General features: G+C 41.0%; 1 protein-coding gene across 1 annotated transcript; it reads left to right on the forward strand.

The window, feature by feature from the left end:
• Positions 1-152: 152 nt before the first annotated feature.
• Positions 153-22303, forward strand: slc6a2 (solute carrier family 6 member 2). Its single transcript, XM_027031287.3, has 15 exons — positions 153-232; positions 619-1157; positions 2129-2260; positions 2505-2742; positions 12480-12618; positions 12848-12982; positions 13166-13269; positions 15263-15387; positions 15998-16110; positions 16733-16861; positions 17308-17407; positions 18508-18608; positions 20579-20746; positions 21029-21100; positions 21910-22303. The coding sequence occupies exons 2-15, from the start codon at positions 854-856 to the stop codon at positions 21931-21933; spliced, it is 1884 nt and encodes a 627-aa protein (XP_026887088.1). The 5' UTR covers positions 153-232; positions 619-853; the 3' UTR covers positions 21934-22303.
• Positions 22304-22533: the final 230 nt, after the last annotated feature.

Here is a 22533-nt window from a genome sequence, read left to right on the forward strand (position 1 = left end):
TTTCGCGGCGCGCATCAACCTAGACAATTACCCAAAGGAACGAGAGGGGGGGGATCTCAAATACAAAATATCACGTGGAAAAACGAGGATGTCGAGTTAAATACCCACAACTTACACTGCCTCTAAATCCAAGGGAGGAGACCATTAAAACTTCTTTCATAATTGGCAGTCTCTCATTCGCATCGAGACCGCAGGAGCAACCAGTCATGGACGAGTCTTCTCAGTTTGACAAGTACGGATTAGACTCCTACTTAACACTTACTTTTAATGTAGCTCCATTCGGCATGGGAACATGTATAATTACAGTACGGTTTCATCTGTTCAGGCTGCTGTGTCGGTAAACGTGCATTGCTTTTAAAAGCTATCGGCCGAGCGCGAGAGGATATAGCTGCCAAGGTGTCACGAGATTAACAGACATTAATAGTGCAATATCCCCTCACAACCTTAAAAATACTTAAATCTCTTTCACTGGAAGTTACGCATAGACTATATATGCTGTCTGATTTAAAAATGCTGAAACTGCATCCTACAGTGTCACTTTCTCCTGCGTCCCGCACAGTTTATAAGTTAGTTGCTAAACTTTTATTTTGTTTTATCTTGTGTATGCTTGTTCCACAGCTGATGAAACGGAGTGGATATCTCCAACTTTTCAAGACAAAGAACTGTCCTAGCGGAGGCATTCTCCTCTTCATCATCATCATCATCATCACCATCACCATCATCGCCATCATCATCATCATCATCACCATCATCATCGTCGTCAGCGCGACTAGCAGCGGCGTCCGTCTCAACCTCGCCACATCCTCGGGGCCGTGAGAGCACGAGGGTGCGCGAGCATCGAAGTGCCGCGAAGATGAATATCCAGGTGATGCCGGAACATAAACTATCGTCAGTGGCGCCGCTCAAGATGTACAACGTGGAGAAGAAGGACGTGGAGCTGATTCTGGTGAAGGACCAGAACGGGGTCCAGTACACCAGTTCGTCCATCCTCGCCACCCCTGCATCCTGCACCCGCATCCGCACTTCTGGCTCCGCGGAACAAGACGACAGAGAGACTTGGGGCAAGAAACTCGACTTTCTGCTGTCGGTCATCGGCTTTGCTGTGGACCTGGCCAATGTCTGGAGGTTCCCGTATTTGTGCTATAAGAACGGGGGAGGTGAGTAGCCCGAGCGCCTCTTTAACTCGTCATAAACGTGCATCACTCTTCCTAACTTGCTGTTACACGGTTATATTATTGCACATCAAAACATTTATAATGTTTGCATAACCCGAAAGAAAACAGAATTAAGCCCCAGTGCTGGGATGACTTGTTACTATTTTGCGAGGGAAGGAAAAATTCCTAAAGTTTAGTTTAGTTAGTGTCCATAACAGTATCAGAAAACTTAAATCAAATCAACCAGATCCATTTACACTGTTGAACCACTGTCCAGTGCTGTCGCTGTTTCGCGTGAAAGCGCCTTTCAGAAATTATTCAGGAATCGATAGAATAGTTCAGACTTTCCGCAAAATATTAATGGGTTTGTGTAAATAACCCGCCAGCAGCTAACTGCCACTACTGTAGCGTGCGTTCTTTGCTTTGTATAATGTATCCTGCAATAGCAGCATAAACAATGCAGTCGTCTGTTCTCCCAGTGTTTATTTGAGTTTCTGTACAACCCACCCACAGTTCTAAATGAACAATTCTGAAATAACAACTTTTCAAAATTTGTAGGATTTCAGGGGGGAAAAAAAAGTTTAACAAGAAAACGTTACTACTAACTTCTTAGACAAAAGCTGCTTCTGAAAGAGACGTTTAATTGACACATATCTGATGTTTTAAACATGAGCAAACCTGAAGAGTCTCCTCTGACTGTAATGGCCAGCATTACGCAGTAGGACAGAAAGTTGGCTTACATGTGACTGCTCAAAAAAAGCACCCCGAAGCCTCAGCACTGTGCAACCATCAATCACTCCTTAAATATTATAAATGTGTGTCTTATAAAAATATTAGAGAATTGCAGCTGTTCACAGAATTCACTTTTTCACTGCAGAAGCTGCAAAATTCAGTGTAGTAGACAGTTCTTGCTCTCTCTCTCACTTTTATTTCTGTCTCCACAATAATAAAGCCCATACACTTTGTTCCTCCAGGGGCATTTCTGATCCCATACCTCCTGTTCCTCTTCATTGCGGGCATGCCTCTCTTCTACATGGAGCTGGCCTTGGGCCAGTATAACCGAGAAGGGGCAGCCACCGTGTGGAAGATCTGCCCTGTGTTCAAAGGTGTGTTTTTAAAAACCTGTCTCTCACTTCCTCTCTCTCCCTCTCTCTCTCTTCTGACTCCCATCTGCCGAAAATGAGCCGTGGTGTCAAATAGCCAGTAGACTGCCTTTTTGAAATGAAACACGTCTTTCTGTGCTTACTGTGCCCACATGTGCCTCATTTGAAAACAGAGATACATTCCACAGTTTAAGGTGACCGCAAGTCTTTATGAGCCTTTACCAGAACATTCTTTTTCCATTCACAGGTGTGGGCTACACCGTGATAATCATCGCTTTGTATGTGGGCTTCTACTACAACGTCATTATAGCCTGGTCCATCTACTACCTGTTTTCCTCATTCACAAGCGAGTTGCCTTGGCAACACTGTAACAACACGTGGAACAGTCCCTTGTGCAAAGACCCCAAGCACTTCAATAGCTCCACCTCATTGGGCAACACCCCCTATGCCAAGTACAAGAGGACACCTGCTGCTGAGTTCTACACGTAAGTCCTCCAATTCCCAGTGTCTAATCTCCTGGTCCCACTGCGATTTTGCAGTGTTCATGACCAGCAACAGTTCTGGGGGACAGTGCTTTGAATTTACCTGACTCGTGATACGCCAGGCACCGCCAAGCACTGGTCATGCTGGTGTGATGCGTGCCAAAGTGAGGTGTTTCTCTGGGGCTGTTCTGAAAACCTCTAATGAGAAGCACTGCAAAGACTCGACGTTAGTCAGCATCTGTGCCTTCTAGCCCAGTGTGGGAAGTACGTGGCAATGAGATGCTGTGCAGTGGGGATTGCAGGTAATTGTTTGTCCAGGTCTCCAGGTTTCCTAGAAAGTGCCGCTCAAATAAAAAAGTGCTTTCCATGCTTTCGAATGATTGCCATATTCATTAAAATGACAACATGGAGTATTTGTTTTCATATCTAGTTTTTTGACATTGTCATGTTGCCTAATTCATCGACAGAATCCCATTACAGCTGACTGACAGAGCCCCTTATGTAGAACCCACCACAATGCTTTTCAAATTCAGCATTTCTTCTCATCTTTTATCTCTGCAGGCCCATTGTGCTTAGTACTGGTTTTTCTGTGCTAGTGGGGACCCTGTAAAGCATTTGCACAATGTCAGCAACTTCCTGCCAAAATGTGTGTGAGGAATTTTTTTTTAAAAAGATAAAAATCTGTAAGATGGCTGTGTTACTTTGGATTCTGTAGAAACAGATGAACAGTATGTTTAAATCGGCTGTAACGTGACATGGTGACCATCTAGGACGGCGCAGGGTGTCGTAACGGAGAGGAGTGAGCCAAGCGCAGTGGTCGTGCGAGCGTCAGATTGCGAGGTGGATGCAGAGCGTGTAGGTTTACGTTCTCTTTATTGTAGGTGCAGGAAAAGTCATAACGCAAAAAAGTTCCCTCCATATGAGGAAACATCCAGAAAAATGACTTTTACGAAGTGGGCCATTCAGAATGTCTCCCGGCTTTAAGATAGACCATCTGGTTTTACATCCAGTAGTCAATCACTGCAAGATTTGAGTGGTTTGTTCCTGAATTACTGATACGAAATCAAGAAGCACAGAGGGTAGTTTTAGGCATTGGACTGAAAGGTTTTTGAAGCATGATATTGTGACCTCTCTCATTTGTCTGACAATATGATTTGACAGTTAAATGTTTTGCATAGACTTTATCATTCCGAAACTTAGTATGATGAGGAATTATTTAGTGGTAATAATTCAAGTGACATTTGGTGTGGTGGCAACACAATGTGGTGTTCCTGAATTCTCACCTAAAGTTCTGAACCACATTTCTGATGCATAGGTCAGTACATTTTACCAGACTGGATTCGACATGTGTGTTGTGTATAATAATACTTTTTAAATTAATTTACAAAAAAAAAATCTATAGATCTGTTTTAAATGTTTCTGTTCTTGAGGTTGCAGCATTAGTGTTCTGCTTTATTTGGCTTCAGCAGTTGTGGTTAAAGTGTAGACTTAAAGAAAGGAGCATTTTTGTGCCACTCTGTCTAACCTATATTTCCCCATATATCAGCAGCATTCAGGTGACGCTGAAAAGGCCTCCCTCAGGTACTCTGTTTAGTTTTAAGCAGACACTTGAGGATGGGGAAATTCCAGATATTTTGGGGAAATCTTCAGATTTTAGAAGATCAGAAACAGATAGACAGGATGGTTTACTTCATGTAGCACAGAGTTACGCAGAAACACTGATTAGAAGCTTTGTGATCTGTCATTTCTTTTGAAGCTTGCCTGCTACCAGCACAGTTGTCTCGTGCTTTTGAACAGTAAAAGTGGGTCACTACCACGAGCATCAATGAAACTTTTCAGTTTGCTGCCAAACCCCTGAAATCTGCTGCCTCCATTCTAATGCTGCATGCTGGGACATTTGAAGTAGACGAGAAGAAAGGCATTTGGTTTGCACTTCAAAGAAAGCCATCTCCACTTGACCATGGAGGTAGGGTTCTAAAGTCCAGAGGAACCCAGAGCAACCAGTGGGATTATACAGAGTGCTCATCTCTGAGCTGCATGACCGTGCATGACTGTGTCATAGCAAACAGTTATCAGCCCGAATGCCCCTAGCTCTCTGCCCCTTAGAATGTTTGTGCTAAACAAGTGTGGTCATTTATTCTGATGTTTTTGTAAGCTTTCTCCGTATCCTTTGTGATATGAAAAAGCTTAATAATATCTCCCTAACATGCATTCCTCTGTTTTAAAATAACAAGCAAAACATTTTAATTTCTACCACGTCAAAGATAAACAAGCTTCAACCATCAACACTGTATTTAGCTCGTTTTAGCTGTTGTCTATCATTACAAAATTCATGTACATCCCTCTGACTAAACACAGTCTTAGACTCAATTACATTTTTCAGTGGAGAATGACAAATCAGTACAGTCTTTATTTGAAAAAGCAAACATGAATGTAAGAATTGTAAGGAAAAACACTTTGGACAAAAAAGTTTCCCAGAGAAGTACAGTTTAACTCCTAACACTGTACATCAAGCTCTGTGCATGGGAAGGTGTTGTTTGATACCTTTGTTAAACTCAGCTCAGAAGACGTCATAGTTAAGCTGTTTGACGTGTGAATGGCAGTGTAAATCACAAAGATAAACTTTAGTCTTTTAAACAGAAAGCCTGAGGCATCACTACCCCAGCACGCAAAGACAATAAAACACACATCCCCTTTAGAGCAGATGTGCCAAACTGCCTGCTGCTTTGCACAGACGCTCAGCCCCCCCAACCTGCCTCGTCTTCTGCTCTGTCTCTCTTTTCTAGCTTCATGCATTTTCACTCCACATGCCCTCAGTGTACTACTTTAACCCTTTCCCTGCCTCTTTGCATTGCACATGTCTGCGTGCTCTCTTTGGGTCGTGGTTTCCTCGACTCGCCGGTCCGCCCGGAGGGATCCGGAGGGCAGTCTTTCCCTCCTTCTGCCTTCCTTCTACCTCTCTCTTACCACAGCCATGATCCATCTGAGCCCCAGGTAGCCTAATCTCTCCAGTGTAGCGTTACACACAGCTGTCCTATGCAATGAGCCTCAGATGGATTAAGGCACCTCGCTTATCCAAATGGCCAACCATGGTACCAGCTGTCCACTGAAGAACCAACCGCTGCTGTGTCACAAACACCTTGAAGTCTGTTCCTTGACTCCACAGTTGGAGCATGCTTAGAAAATGCTAACTAACCGCATCAGTTTTAGGTGTCATTTTCTGTAACAAAGCATGAATAAATAGAATGATCGGCATAGTGGTCAGTACCGTATAGTAAAGAAACAGGAAACAGCACGCACACTAGGCAATCAGAAAACGAAGGAATATGTTCACTGTTTCCACATGAGTATTCATGTCACCACCATTTCCACTGCAGTAGGTAATCAATTATGGCAGCGAGACAAAGGAAAGTGTGATGTTATATGACATCCTCAACAAAAGAAAGTTTCACCAACTAGCTAACCACCCACGTGTCTTTTCAGAGCATTGTTTTGCTAGTCAATCTCTCTCCTTGGTGAGCAGATAGCAACAGCAGTTGTCAAGAAAAAACCCTCAATGGGGGAGCTTCCCGGAGACAAACTTCGTCGTCATCTAAATTACATTACATTCTCCTTTTGAGCATCTTTTTTAGCACAACGAGAAAAGATATCTTCTGATTTTAGAACGGAAGTTCAGTGCAGGTTAAATACTGCCCAGAAATAAACTGATAATAGACACTGAAAAGCTTGATAGAAAAAGAAGTGAAACATATCTTGCTATTGAATTAATTGGTGTGGCACGTCTTGACTCAACAAATGTTTGTTTGTTTGTTTATTTTCGGAAACAACAACCAAAGTGTACAACATCATTAAGCGCTAAATGAGTGCTTTGTTTTCATTTTGACAGAGCATATGGTGAAGTCAGAATTTGCATTATGAAAATTGGACAGGAGCATAAGGCATCAACAAAACGACATAGAAGCAAGGCAGGGGTTTTAAATCAACCCTCTCGGGCCCTTCTGAGTAGTCCACGGGTGCTTTTTTTTAATGTCATCATAAAGACTTGCACACACATTCCTGAACTTCTCTCCTGGTGGAAATCTTTTTACATTATAATGGTAAGCTCTTCTGGTTCACTGAAACTCAGAAGGGATCTGAAAGCTGTTGTGTGTGATCATATGAATTATTCCACTGTCCAGTCCCCTGGCCCGTGAGTGGGGGGCGGGGCAGGGGGGTCAAAGTACCAATTAGCTTTGACCAGAGTGTGGAGAATATTTACTGCCTGGCACGAATTTGACTCCCTTGCATGCAGACAGGTCACACGGCAATGTCAACACCACACAATTCCACTCTCGATCTCATCTCTTTATCTCCAAAACCAGAACAACATCAAGAGTGCAATATAGTAGACTACAGACAAGTAATGCTCATGAAGTGAAGAAGCTGTAATTAGATCATCGGAGTGACATTTTAGTACTGATGATGTAGACTTATCATTGTATCATTATTCATTCATTTACTTTCAGCTAGGAAAAGAGGGAATGTATTATTTAGGCAACTTTAAAGGGCTCATATCCTACATTTTCGTTTTATTTTATATTTTTTCCTTGATGTCCACTTACAACATTTGTGTGGCTCTATATTACAAAAGCAATCATAATTCATTTTTACACAAGCATTTTCCAGCCTCTCTTCATACTTTAGAATTAAACATGCTGTTTTTATTACTGCGGCTTTATGACGGAGGCAAGATAAATGAGGTCTGTTCTGATTGGGAGTCCTGTGTTGTGCCTCATTCAAGAAAGCACTCAGAGCTAGTAGGCAGGGAAAAGGGAAATTCAGTTTTCCACAGTAGGGGACTCCTCAACTCTCAACAGAGATGCTGCAGTGTGGCATACTATGAATTTTAACAGTAACCCGAAAAGATATTCATTGTGATTCCTGGACTTTAATGAAGCGCTCAAGCCATGTCCATTTGGGTAGGATTAAACACATGCGTGGGAAATGGCCAATGAGAGTTCAAGTTGTGGTGTCAATAAGCAGGAGGTGAGTCAAGGTTAGGTTTCGGGACCTTAACTGGTTCCTGGCAGGTACTAATAGTTGTGGCAAGCCAGGGATTTGTTCTGTTTGTTCTGTTCACTTTGAGCCTAGAGTCTATAAGATTTGTGTAACGACTGCCCGAGTGCCTCAGGGTACGGAACAGGACGCACAGACCTCTTTGACGTTTAGAGACATTTCATAACATAGAACATACAAGAAAACGTTGGAACTCACACAAAACACAAACGGTGAACATTCTTACATTTACAACATGAACATTAATAACACTGTCAAAGACTAAGAAACATTAACATTGAGGCTACAAAACATTATCTACATCTACAATGACATCGACAATGACCCACATGGAGGTGCATACCAATTGGGGTTTAAATAGACAGACATGTTACGATTAACCCCATGCAGGTGTGTGTCCTTATGGAGAGCATAGCTACAAACAGACGTGGTTCCCCCTGTATGTAGCGGGCCATATCACGTGACCCGCGGGGGGGGAGCATTCCGTGACAATTTGTTAGCTTGTGTACACTCCCTCACTCACTACCAGACAAGGTTAAGGAGCTCATGAATTATATAAGTCAATCAACTGCAGTGCAACAGTTGCTTTCTAATTGCAATACTTATTAATTCAGAGTATATAATGCTGAAAATAGCTAATATGTTTTAGATTGTGTAAACAAAATCTGCAGGCAATGGATATGAAGATTAAGTTTAAACCTTGTAATCCGACTTCTCCAGTTACGACATCACTAACACAGTTATGTAATTAGCAAGTGCACTCTGTTCTGTATGGGCTCTTTAAGAACAAAATATACAGTGTCTACTGTTTTAATAATATCACAAGTGATGTACATGTTGAAACAGCTGTGTTCGATTTAATGCCCAGCCATGATGGATCGGTTCCATCAACATGATTTACTTGGAATCAACTTGATAATTAGCCAGTGTCATGTCTACCAAATCAAATAATCAGTAGTATTAGTGAATGCATCCACAGCAAAGTGTTTATACAAGAAATTCTTCAAAGTAACATTCCTTTAGTTCTAATCACAACCATTCACAATAAAATCTGTGTTCTCTTTAGAGGCTTGGGGGGAGGCACTAGAAAAAGACTTTTATAGAAGTGTAGCTATACTGAGAAAGCAGACCAGTGTGCAAACCGTAAGAATAACTGCTGTTAGGACAGTCTTGATGGACGATTAGGACCACCACGCTTACAGTAACACGAGACACTACCAAGTGCGTCACTAAGAATGTTGGACCCACCGAAGATAGGAGGATGCATCAAGTGGTGCCGGTCCAGGCAGAGACAGAAAGCAGGAAAAGGCATGAAAAGAGGATAAGATGAAATGTACACACTCTTGACAACTGTGGGCAGAATAATGTGATGGATTCCGAACCCCCCAGCTGCTGAACATTTAGCTGAGACCGATGAAGTCTGTTTCAGATTATGAAGAAAAGACCCGTCCATATTTCTCAGAGAAGCCAAATTAACCATTGTTTACACAGCAGAACGCATACACCAGGATGTTCAGATGAGTGTCTGTGACCAGGGAAATGAACTCTCAGGGCACTGAGTCCTGAAACCTGCAGGTATGACAGGTTGCAGTGATAAGTGCATCATGAACACTTGAGATTAAATTTCCCATTCCTTTCAGTGTACAAAGTTATAGTCTTCTCTAAGATATCCTGTTATATAGTTAAAGCCTTCTCTAAGATATCTTGTTATATGGTTGTTGTCTTCTCTAAGATATCCTGTTATAAAGTTAAAGTCTTCTTTAAGCTATTTTGTTAGAAAGTTATAGTGTTCTTTAAGATGTCCTGGTAGAAAGTTATAGTCTTCTCTAAGATGTCCTGTTATAAAGAAAATTTTCTTTAAGATGTCCTGTATCATTTCATACATTGCAACCCATAAACAGTAAAGTACAAAGAAAAGAATAACCCATGTTCCTGCACACGATTTTTATTTTGGAAGGAAATGCAGAAAACCGTATATTCCTATAGTGGTTTGTTTATTATTTAAAATCGAAGGCTTTACCTTCTTTTCCCTTTAAAGTTCAGAGAATTACTGAATTACTGGCAACCAGAAACAACCATTCTCAACAGTCCTTTCTCAGAAAGCGTGGGGTCAATATTTTTCTCGGACACATGCAGCAACACTATTATTTATCACTGTAAAATCAAGGCCCCATAGATCTCTCTTGTGTTTTTCATTCTTTTCTATTTATGCAACCATAAAACATCTTTGAAATCCCTTCCACCTAAAACAGGGGGGAAAAGGAAGAAGAGAAAGTAATCCCAGAGGGCTTTAATGGTAATCCACAATCTGCCAGATCACTTGAAGAGGCTGACGAAAGGCCTTGTGTGTATGTTTATAGTGACAACCTAAGAATTGAAGTCGTAAAATACAGATTCAATTTCTCCTGAGCATACATGCCCTTACGAATAAAAGGATCAGTTTCATAAAGAGGCTACCAGCATTTTCATATTCTTCTGATAATCTGTAGATAATCTTAACATTTAAAATAATACTAGTAATGTAGTTTCCTTTAGAATTACAGGCACACTTGGTAAAGATGAGCAAAAAGGCTCTGAAATATGTCAAAAATGAGAGCTATATGAACATTCAGGTAGGTTATATATATTTAGTATGCTGTCTGAGGTGGCACCCAGAGGTGGCTCACTTTTTAGCTCGCTTCTCCTCTTCAGCTCAACCCAGACATTCAGTGGGATTTAGGTCAGGGACTAGGAAAGCTACAGAAGAAGCTTCATTCTGTGGTCCAGGAGCTATTTTTGTGGTCCATGAACCACAGATTTACAGTTATGTTTTGAATGCGTTGGTTCATTGGCTACTGGGAGATCCTGCCTAGGCCTGGCCTCCTGGTTCTTGAGTCCACGATGCCGTGTTCTTGACCATGATTTCCAAGACATCTGAAGAAAATCTACCCCCAGCATTACAGTTCCCCTGGCAAGCCTTTCTGCCTTATTTCCTGTGTTACCTTGTGACACCTCTGATGCATGTTGCTGGGAAGCTCTATTCTTATCCCCTCAGACAAAACAGAACCCTGCTGCAAAGTTCCAGTGAGCTGCAAGCTTTCCACACTATAATCTTTGGAGGCAGGTTTGACTCTCGAACCATCATTCTTTCTGTGCATGGGGCAAAATACACACAAGTTCTCCTGTTGTTTGAAACTTCTTATTTATTGCCCTAATAAATGATGTATTCTGTAATCTCCCTCATGATGATGGATGACATAAGGAGTGGAGTCTGCGTGTAACCTCATATTTATAGCCCAGTGAAACAGGAAGTCGTGGATGATTTTTCATTGTAAAATCAAGCTAATAAGCCAGAAAACAAACATTTTCTATGGCCTCTTCTCATATTTCCCAGTGATGCCAATACTTCTGTACCACTTGCAAACAACATGGAAAGAAGCTGAGATGTCTTCTCAAAAATAATCTACTATTAATCTGTCTCTGCACAAAGCATGTGAAATAAATCATTGCTGTCCCATGATCATGTATGATAAAATACACCACCTGTTTTTTGTATAACTTCAGGAATCCATGAATATCTGAAATACTACTTTTCATATTTTACTCTTGTGCTGTTACTGTGATTTTAACAGTATTTGACACTCTTTTAGTAGCAGTAGTAGTAGTAATATTATTATTATTATTATTATTATTATTATTAATAACAACAACAACAATAATAATAATAATAATTGTTGTTATTATTATTATTATTATTATTATTATTCCCAGATTGCTGTATTTATAACTTTAACCAGCTCACTCCTAAGTGCTACATAGGGCTACATAGGGCTACATAGGGCTACATAGTGCTAAGTGCTTTATTTCTAAATAACTTAAGATTTTAAAAGGGCTGTGACTGAGATTCCAATGACAATTTTATTGCCTGTTACTGTCGACATTTAACTTAATAATGGGTCTTGCTGTCATTTACTACTACTGTTCTGGATTACAGATGTGCTATCCAGAGTAAGCATTAGAAAATTGAAGTCAAAGTATGACTTAAAATCATGGCACTTTTTGTGTTCAGACCCCTACAACCTACCATTTCATCTGAGCTAATTAAAGTAACTAATAGCTCAGTATTTGGTTAAATAGTACTTGCACACAACAACTGTTCCAGGCCTGTACAGCTAGCTGACATGACAAACCTTTTTTTGTTGTTGTTGTTGTTTTTGAGATGCACACTTTGCCATCTAGAATAGGTCTGGTTTTGAAGGGTTCCTGAAGGTCCCCCTTGTTGGTAAATGAAAGGCATGGATGATTGGATTTATATTGGTTTTAAACTAGCCAGTACAGAACTTTCCCCTTTAATCCAATGGAAACCTTTGCTCTGGTGGTGAATGGTGAAGTCAGTGTTGTTTACATCATTGTCTTGCCTCAGAGTGAAGCAACATCACTGAGTAAATTTGGTTTGTTTGTTTAATGATTTGCAATCCCTAATTTCAAGTAGTAGTACAGTAGCAGTGAAAAGTAATAATTTACACTGTATGGTGCTTAGACTACTCATGTGACAGGGACATTCTAATCTGCAGTCTTTTGTTTTGAAATAAAATCTGCATTGTAAGATAAACCACTCTGTAGTCTATAATTAGAGCAGCATAGAATCAACATTTTAACACATATACTGAGAATCTAATAGAATTTTGATTTGGCCTTTTGTCTAGACGTGAGGTCTTGCGCCTCCATGAAAGCCACGGCATCCATGACCTGAAGGAGCCCCGCTGGGAGCTGAGCCTCTGCCTGGGCTTGGTGGTCTTCATTCTCTACTTCAGTCTCTGGAAGGGCGTCAAGTCCTCGGGGAAGGTACTATGATTCTCGAGTGTATCCTTCGCTGAAAAACTGGCAGCAGATTGGGATATTACACATCTCGGGGGGGGCGATTAAATCATCTATTTTGCACAGTTACACTTTTTTGAGAAAAGTATGAATGTCTATTTGAATCAGGTTTTTAATAACTTCGTATAACTTTGAATAATGGTGGGTGTTTAAGACAGGCACGTGCCTCATAAGGTGTCGATGTGCATGTGTGCAGGTGGTGTACATCACGGCCACGATGCCCTACGTTGTACTGCTGGTGCTTCTGGTAAGAGGGGTCACCCTCCCTGGCGCTATGAACGGAATCCGTGCATACCTCCACATTGACCTCAATAAGCTCAACGATCCTCAAGTGAGTCTCTGGCTGCTTGAACTTTACCTTACAACGACCTGGAAGTGACTCATTTAACTTACCAGCACTGCTACAATATTTAACACTGTCTATCCCTTTTAATATAGATTGTTTACTTCCTTGTACATGCTGGAGGGTTCCCTGTCACTCTCTGCAGTGTAGGTTGTGCTTTTATGGTTGCAGGTCTGGATTGAAGCAGCCACTCAGATTTTCTACTCTCTTGGGGCAGGTTTCGGAGTCCTTATCGCCTTTGCCAGCTACAATAAATTCAACAATAACTGTTACAGGTAAGACTTGTCTCTGTTGCAAGGTGGTGGGTTCAGATATCACAGCCTCCCATCACCAGCCCTGTAGTATAAAGGGCAGATGCATCAGTCTTGCGCCCACCTCTCACTTTCATTACGTGGATGGCAGTCCATGTAAATGACGCCGATCTCCAGGTTTTCCCTTCGAGCTGTTGCTTAATTGAATTCAGCGCTGTAGCTCCTGGTGAACTTCTGCTCAGGTCAAGCCAGTGTCTCTGGTTTGTGTCCCTCTCTAAAGAGCATGTCAGACAGTCTCTTCTCCCACCTGCTGATAAGGGCATTTGTGCTGCTGTGAGGTGCACAAGTCTTAATAAATCCAGGTTTATGTGAGAAATATTATAAAAGGGTTTATGAGCCTGGTTCTTTGTTAGAAATATAAAGGGTTACAAACTTTTACGTTAGAAATTGTATGAAATCGAGTTATATAATAAAAATCCACTGATGACCAATGTTTAACCCTCTGAAATGTCAGGGCATTTTCTGGATTTTTGCATATTTTCAAAAATTCAATTTAAAGGTATTTGCTTATAGCATGATACCCATATGTTTCAGATCAAAATGTTCAGAACAACCTCAGGTCAGCAATAATATGGCTCTAAATTTGAAAATATCAAGTCAGATTTTAGAATCGTATCATATCTCATGTGAAAATATACCTTTACTCATTTGAACCAACTGTTTTGGTGTTTGAAATAAGTTTACCAGTGTTTGGCTCACACAACTAGTGAAATACATGAATAACGTAGTATAGAAATGTGGAATAAATGTCTAAAACTTTTATTTAGTAAAGTGTGGTCTGTCACACTATTTCACCAAATCTCAGGAGGGACTGAGAGAATGGCACTGAACAATGGCTTTATATTAGTTGTCAAGCCTCACAGAATATCAAAATATTAAGCTTGTAGGAAATGAGCTGCTCAGCACAGTATTCCGTATTCATGTACTAGCTTAATTTGAAACAAAAACCTTTAACTAAGTATAAAATTTACTAATGGACAGTCAATTTTTCATGAATCTCGCACAGAAGCGTGACAGAAGGGCAAAATGAATACCCCTGTAACAATCTATGAAAGAGCAAGTAGATTCCCTCAAGGACTTGCTTCTGAAAAACTCCAAACGTAACGAAGATGCCTGTTGATTCCTCAAACTGTTTTTAAACTATTCAAGAAATACCTGGAAAGCTACTTACTCAGTCATGTACAAAACTTCATATAACAAAATTCCCTTGAGCTGGTATACATGCAACAAGTACAAATAGGAGCACAGACCCCAAAGCTGTATACGTGTACCCAAAGGACTGTCACATTTCCAAAGAAAAAACTCTATATTCTGGTTGTGCATCTTCCCAAACCAGTGATGGCTCAATGGTTTCCATAAGCATGAGATCTCATGGTGTGGGAAAAAGCAGCTCCTCCTTTTGAAAAACCGCAACCTGTAGCCTATGCTAGTAGGGAAGCCTGTCACTGTTCAAATAAATTACTGTTCAAATAAAAATGACTCTGAAGACTCTGAAGTCCCATTTTGGTGATGTTAGTGAGTGCATGAAATGGTCCATAAACAAAAGTCTCAAACTGAACATGGTACATGTTACATTTTGTTGAACAACCATTGCATAATGACTTGTAGGAAGAAATTACAGATGGTCAGGTTGTGTCCCTGGATTACAGTATCTCCTACAGTTTTTTCACATCGCTTATGCACATAGTTTCGTACTATGGTCTCTGAAAGATGGTTTATAGTAGCTTGTAGAATACAGTATTAGTGAGTTTGTTACGATGGCATTCATGTTTCCATCAAATTTGACTTTTAACAAACCTATACCACAATAGGAGCACAGACCTAACATCAGCAGTCTGATCATTGTAGGTCTTTGTCACTGAGAGGTAAATGCCAACACTGGTTTGAAATCAGCAGGGTTCTTGTAGACTCTGGACGATGCCCTGAGGCATGCTGTTGCTTCCTGTTCTTTGTGCAGGGATGCCATCCTAACCAGCACCATCAACTGCATCACCAGTTTCTTCTCAGGGTTTGCCATCTTCTCCGTGCTGGGCTACATGGCCCACGAGCATGGTGTCAGCATCAAGGAGGTGGCCACTGAAGGTATCGACCACACACCAGTCTCCCTTCCACCCCTGGTTCTTTCTAGGTGCCTTTTTTTGAATTGGCTTTTGCTTGTGGCATTGGTTAACAATAATAGCTCATTAATATCAACATTAATAAACCATACATAATGTGAACAAAGCAGCCACCATTGTTGTGGCATTGTGGAACATATAATTGACCATGATGTCATGGAGCTGCAGTACGGTGATGAAGTAATGATGTTAATTAACTTGTCAACATTGCTTATGAATTATTAATACTGAGGTTCTGTTAAAATACTGTAGTAAATAAGGTTAATTACGTGAATCCTAATGCAAACTGTAAAGCTGCATCTACTTTTTTTACTGTTGTACTTGGTAATGATTTGGTTTGGGGTTTGTTTGTTTTTTTGACTGTACTACTCATGCCTCTGGTTTTGTCAATCGATCAATCAAAATTTATTTATATAACACTTTTTAAAACAGATGTCACAAAGCAGCTTTACAAATGTTCAAGTCCAAGCCCCCAGTGAGCGAGCCAAGGGCAACAGTGGCAAGGAAAAACTCCCTAGAACACGATGAAGAAACCTTGAGAGGAACCAAGACAACCTGTTTTGTCTGTGTTTCAGGGGCTGGTCTAGTGTTCATTATCTACCCAGAGGCCATCTCCACACTTCCTGGCTCAACTTTCTTCGCCATATTCTTCTTCATCATGCTCCTCACCCTCGGCATAGACAGTTCAGTGAGTGTCGTACTGGATGGAATAACGTTCCATGATTCCTAACCATACCTTGTGGTTTGAAAGCAAGTGCGACCCAGCTGGGCAAAGCATCTGGAACTCATGCAGGCCCCCATTGTTAGAGTATGGCCTCATTATTCTTTCTATGTTACTGTTTCCGCTTTGTCCTTTCATCATGCGTATTACAAACAGCTGAGGCGATCTATTCTGTTAGGTTGCATTCCATCAGTAATATTCTTTATCAGTACGTAAAAAATACAAGAGATGGAGAACGTGAACTCAGGCACTGACATATCAAAACCTGACGCACTAATATAATTAGGTACGGATGGCAAGGATTTGAATCATATAACAAGAAAAAAATATATTGAAAAGATTTCTTTCCCCAAGTTGTTATTGTTAATACTACAGGATTTTGTACTTCAGAAGTTTGTGCCAGTTGCTAAAAATAAAAAATCCCACAAACGTAACTAATAAGAAAAACTTGAGACATGGCAAAAAAGTTGTTAACAGAAATGGCAGATAACCTAGTCACTACTGTACATATACGTAGACACTACTGTGCACAAACCTAGTCACTACTGCGCACATACATGCTCTCATCCTGGTATCATGTTTCGTATAGATGGGCGGTATGGAAGCAGTCATTACTGGACTCACAGATGACTTCAAAATCCTGCGGAGGAACAGGAAACTGTTCACATTCGTCACTGCCTTTGGGACATTCCTGGTTGCCTTACTCTGCATTACTAAAGTACGTTTTACCCCACGTGATAACACACCCCTCAAGGCATGGATCCGAACCTCTGTTGGCAGTGTTAATGCGTGCATGCCAGATGCACAGTCGAGTTACAACAAAACAACATTGCCAAAATTTGCCGATGTATACCTGTAATTGTTTTTGTACATTTATATTATTTTATCGTTCTGTTTTATACTTATATGTACTTTACAGTGATCAATACAATCTGGCCTTCAAATATAAATCCTTACTTAGCAGTTAAACAGAGGATGGAATTAGTATACGACCACCAAAATAGAGATAAATCTGTAAAGAGGGCAAATGATCTGTACCATTGGTCTGTACCACTGGTGCATCACAGATACCGTTCAGCCTTTCAGAAAGCATCTGCGTTTATTCTGTGTCTCAGCATTTCACCTGTTGGTTTTCTGCCTTTGCTTAAATCATTTTGTCCCCAGGGAGGAATCTATATCTTTACCCTGCTGGACACCTATGCGGCGGGGACTTCTATTCTGTTTGGGGTTCTTGTGGAGGCCATAGGGGTGTCCTGGTTTTATGGTGGGTGACTTCACAGTAGTCCCAGCCTCTTTAGACTCTCCTCGCTACTGCTGGCTTGTTTGTTTGTATGTTTGTTTGTTTTCAACTGCTATAAGCCCACCTTGGGAAAAACACAGAGGAGCATGCTTACACTGAGAGAAGGGCACTCACTCTGAGAGAAGAGTGCTCACACTGTGAAGGGTGCTCATACTGAGAGAAGACTGCGCCACTTTTAAGTCACGCCAAAATCAGCATTCATCAAACCACATTTACATAAGCAAGTTTATATCCACAAAACAGCCAAACCACGGGAAATTATACAGCATTTGTACAGTCCCAAGCCTTTATGTTTGAAACAGCTGTGGTTCTTTACCTGTCTTTCCCAATCACAAGAGCATCTGTGGGTTATAATTACATTGTTTATGTTTTCATATACTTTCAGTCATAGAAGAAACTGCCTAACCTTAAAAGGAATAGTTATGCTAGTTAAAAGCTAGTTATGTCACCCTAGCCAGGCTGAGACTGCTGTGTCTACTTTTGTTTTTGCCAATGATTATGTAAAGAAAAGGCTTTTCTAAGTAGGAAAATCATAAAAATCCTTCATGGAGACAGTGTGCTAGCAGAGATCATCAGAGAATATGAGAATATCATATTGTGTTTTGAGTGAGAAAGCAATGTGACCACAGTGAACACTGGAAAATGACTCGAAACATCACATAAAGTTTCCTCCCGTAGACAGTTCACGACATATATCTCAGCAGGAAGCAGGATTCATTTAAGACAGGTTTGGTTTGTGACAGCTTTTAATCAGAGGGTTTCAGGAACAGCTTCAGGGTGTTGTGAGAGTCTGAAGTTTGACTAAAATCACGCATCGCTGAGATGTCTTAGCATCTTTGTTTACTTTCTCAGTGTTGCTGTAACCCTCTCTCATCCCATAATTTATAAACACCAACTTCAGGTCAAACTGAGACGAGAGATATCAGTGTATTTTTCTACTGGGAATGATGCCTGGATGACCCTCTGCGTGCGTGCGTGTGTGTGTGTGTGTGTGTGTGTGTGTGTGTGTGTGTGTATGTGTGTGTGTACACGTGCATGTCTCTGTCCCTGTTCGTCCATCTCAGGTGTGGACAGATTCAGCGAGGACATTGAACGGATGATGGGTTTCAAGCCAGGACTCTATTGGAGGCTGTGTTGGAAGTTCGTCAGCCCTGTTTTTCTGCTGGTGAGCGTCAATAGCCAGGGAAGCAAAGCTGTGGCATCAGGCCCAAATGTGCTGTGTAACTGAGAGCAAGAAGGATCCAGATTCATCTCCACCTACCTCAGGATTCTCAGTCCGCTAAACAGCCACCGGTCAGTTCCTATTTGTGCAGACCTAAACCAAGAGCGCTGAACACCTGGCATAGTTACACCTGGCATGGTTACACCTGGCACGGGTATACTGAGTGCTAGATCAGAGCCGATACATGAACATCCTGATAGAACCTGATGACTGGATGGAGAAACAGTGACTTGTCGTGTTTGACTACTCTGACTAAGAGCACATGAACAGGACGTTGATCAACACTGGCTCAAAGCACAGAGAGCTGCATGTCCCTCTTAGCATGATGCTTCGGACTGGAAACCCAAATCAGTGCAGTATTTTTGCCCAAAGATCTCAAACAGGTTCTCCAAATCAGCATCAAATGTTTAAATATCACTCTATTTAAATCCCTTTCTCTCCAGTTTTGCTGTTCTGATTTTGAAATAATAATCTAGTTATGACGTTAGCTTCCACTTGATGACAACTGCTGTTTATAAAGAAGAAATGATTGATTCATTAACAGGCACTTCGAGTAATTAAACGCAATGACTGCAGCCTTTGGAGATGACCTAACTGCAGATGACAAAAGAGTGAATTATGTATGATTAAACTGTGCAACCATGTCCCTTTACCCTAATGCACTAAAGAATTACTAAAATTCACAGTTTCTTAGTCTTAAACAAAACAATATTAAATTAATATCTGATAATGACCAGAGAGAAGGATGCTCTCATTTTCTAGTCTTTGTTTTTCCAAGATTTATTGCTCATTGTTCCGAGGAGGGTGGGTTTTTTTTTCCATTGCTCTGGCTTGCTCAATGCTGCCTGGGCCAAGAACTCAAAGTCACTCTGACCTGCTGTGAAGAAAAACTGAATCTAATTAGCTGATGCAGTTATCACTTTCCTGTCACACTAGCAAAAATAATTTTATCGCATTTAAATTGGCACAGCTACACTGATTAAACTGCACTGGACTTCCTGCTTCAATCATTTTAGGCACATCCAAGTGTAATGGAGGTAAAGAAAAGCAGTATCTTCAAAGGCAGTTTTCCCAACAGTTTTCATGTGTCTCTCTGTAGACGCAGACCGTTCCATGACAATGGAAGGCAGATGTTTCTGTCGGAAGGCTTCCACGAACAGGGTTAGGGGAACCATATGATCCTTTGAGGGTAAAACATTGTTCCACAAAGACCGGGACAAAGTTCAGATGTATGAATATTTCAGCTGTGCTTATTGCTAACAACCCTGTCGTGTTTATATGAAAAGGTCGCACAAAGTAAAAAGGAAAGGTGAAAGATAACAAAAGAAAGGACAAACTATCTGTAGCACACATTTAACAGCAAAATATATAAATAAATAAATGCATTTTCTCTCTGGAATTGGGGTTCTTGCAAACTGTGATGGAGGTTAGTATATAGCAAGCGTTTCACAGAAGACAGCCAAACCCATATCTGCAGATAAGGGGAAATCTCTGGAACCGATCCACTGTGGGCAGCTTTAGTAATGATGGCATTTATTTGGGACATGGTGTCACACGTTACCCTTTGATATTGATACAGCGGCATGAAGTATGCCATCTTGGCTTGCTTTTTAGAGGCAGGGGTCAGAATTGGCACAAATAACCCAAATATACCAGCAGAAACAGAAATATCACAGCAAAGGTTAGGCTCACGTATGCACCACAAGGTGATTTTGTGTATTCAGATTAAGCCCAAATCATAACACTGTTAAATGTTAGACATTGTTGGTGAATATTTTGAAGTGGAAATCTGTGTCTTGGTAAGTCACCAATCTGTCCAGCTTCCTCTTTTTCTTTTCCAAGGTGTGCATATTCAAATGATGTCTCTGAATGTCACTGCAGAACGACAGTTGACCATCTCCTCTCTTTTGCAGGTTGTGGTGTTAGCTAGCATAGTTACTACCAGTGAGCTTAAATATGAGGACTACGTCTTCCCCCGCTGGTCTGTCTGGATGGGATGGGGCATTGCCTTGTCTTCTATGTTATTTGTGCCCTTCTATGCCATCTACAAGTTCCTCAGTTTGCCAGGCACATTCAAGCAGGTCAGTATTTTATATAATATTCCTCACAAACATATTCAATAGCTCATTCTTGCACTCTAATACGTTGGGTGCACATTTTCCAAAAGTCTCTTTTTGCCTCATACATCACCTGACACTTAGAAATGGGTCAGAAATGACCATGCTGCATTAGACTGAAATGGCCATGCATTGCCAACTGTGGAAAAAGGATTTGAGCCTGTTTTTAGTCTGAATGATTAATAGCTTTGCTTTTTCAGGCTTTCTCGCCTGCTTTAGCTGTAATTCTTCTGCTCCCCGTTGCAGAGGATAGCATACTGCATCACCCCTGAGCATGAACATCACCTGGTAGAAGAGGGGAATGTCAGGCAGTTTAAGGTAAGACCTACTTTGTTGTGCCTCATCTGCAGACAAAACAATTAGAACTTTTCTTTTACACCAGTGGCTACAGGACTGCTTAAAACCATGCTATTGGCCATTTCATTTCATTATTTGATTTCAAAACCATATATAGGTTCAAAATGCATTTTTAAAAAAAGCTGTTGCAATGTTCATTATAAAACAGAACAATACAAATATTCTGAAAGAGTTAGCACAGAGATCAGAAGCAAATTGAGTTGTGTACTATGGACAGCATTTCCACACTGCATTATTCTGCATAGTTTGCATGCATGTCAACATGACTACACACGTTGCCGTATAGTTCTAGATTTTTATCAAAAATCAAAGAGCCATTTGTTTGGCACCATGACAATGGCAGAAGTTGGTGAAATACTTATTAGTAAAATTGTTCTTGTATGACAAACAACCTATAATAATCTTAATATATTCAAATAGTTTTAAACTGTCCCTATAAGTAATGGTATGACAAAATGTTGTAGTTGTAGGTCATGGCAAATAAAGACCAGTTTGTAAAAACAATATACAAGAAGTGGATATACTATTAGATGCAGTTGTAGGACAATTCCTCAAATAAAGCAGAGTCCCTGGTGGTGAAGCACTAGTCAGGCCTACCTGCTGGTGCCATCATGTTTCTGTTCTGCTCAGCACCGTCTGACTGCTATTCATATGCATTAATGCATGCAAGAATACTGGGTCCAGTTATTCTCCATACTGGTAAAGTCAATAACCTTGGTTCTGCTCAGTTTGCCTCAGTACTAAAGTATTTGCTACTGTACATTTTCCAGCTCAAGCACTGGCTGGCCATCTGATGTGGGCATTGGGGCTGAAGAACCTTGGAGGAGATGTGCTGTAGTGTGTGTGTGTGTGTGTGTGTGTGTGAGTGTATGTGAGTGCACGTGTGCGTGTGTGTATGTGTGTGTGTGTGTGTGTGTGTGTGTGTGTGTGTGTGTGTGTGTGTGAGTGTGTGTGTGTGTGTGTGTGAGTGCACGTGTGTGTGTATGTGTGTGTGTGTGTGTGTGTGTGTGTGTGTGTGTGTGTGTGTGTGTGTGTGAGTGCACGTGTGTGTGTGTGTGTGTGAGTGCACGTGTGCGTGTGTGTATGTGTGTGTGTGTGTGTGTGTGTGTGTGTGTGTGTGTGTGTGTGTGTGTGTGTGTGTGTGTGTGTGTGAGTGTATGTGAGTGCACCTTCAGCCAGATAGACAAAGCGAAGCGATGACGTCTATGTTTCAGAACCATGAGCCCTGCAGCCTGTGACTCTCTGCTTCTGTCCTGCAGCTGTTTTCATTACACCCGCTATGTATGTTATTCCTTTGCATTCCGTGAGGATTCTTTTATGTAGATATTAAACCTCTAAAACCTCAGTAAGCTCTCCAAAAGGGTGCCATTCCAGGACTTTCCAGGTATTTTCCA

This window comes from Electrophorus electricus, chromosome 23 (assembly GCF_041902795.1).
Source record: "Electrophorus electricus isolate QZ-2024a chromosome 23, ASM4190279v1, whole genome shotgun sequence".
NCBI lineage: Eukaryota > Metazoa > Chordata > Actinopteri > Gymnotiformes > Gymnotidae > Electrophorus > Electrophorus electricus.

Coding starts and splice junctions, on each gene's coding strand:
- slc6a2 (XM_027031287.3), top strand. CDS start 854: ATGAATATCCAGGTGATGCCGGAACATAAACTATCGTCAGTGGCGCCG. Junction 2,743..12,479: donor CCTGCTGCTGAGTTCTACAC/GTAAGTCCTCCA, acceptor CCTTTTGTCTAG/ACGTGAGGTCTTGCGCCTCC. Junction 17,408..18,507: donor AGGGGTGTCCTGGTTTTATG/GTGGGTGACTTC, acceptor CGTCCATCTCAG/GTGTGGACAGATTCAGCGAG.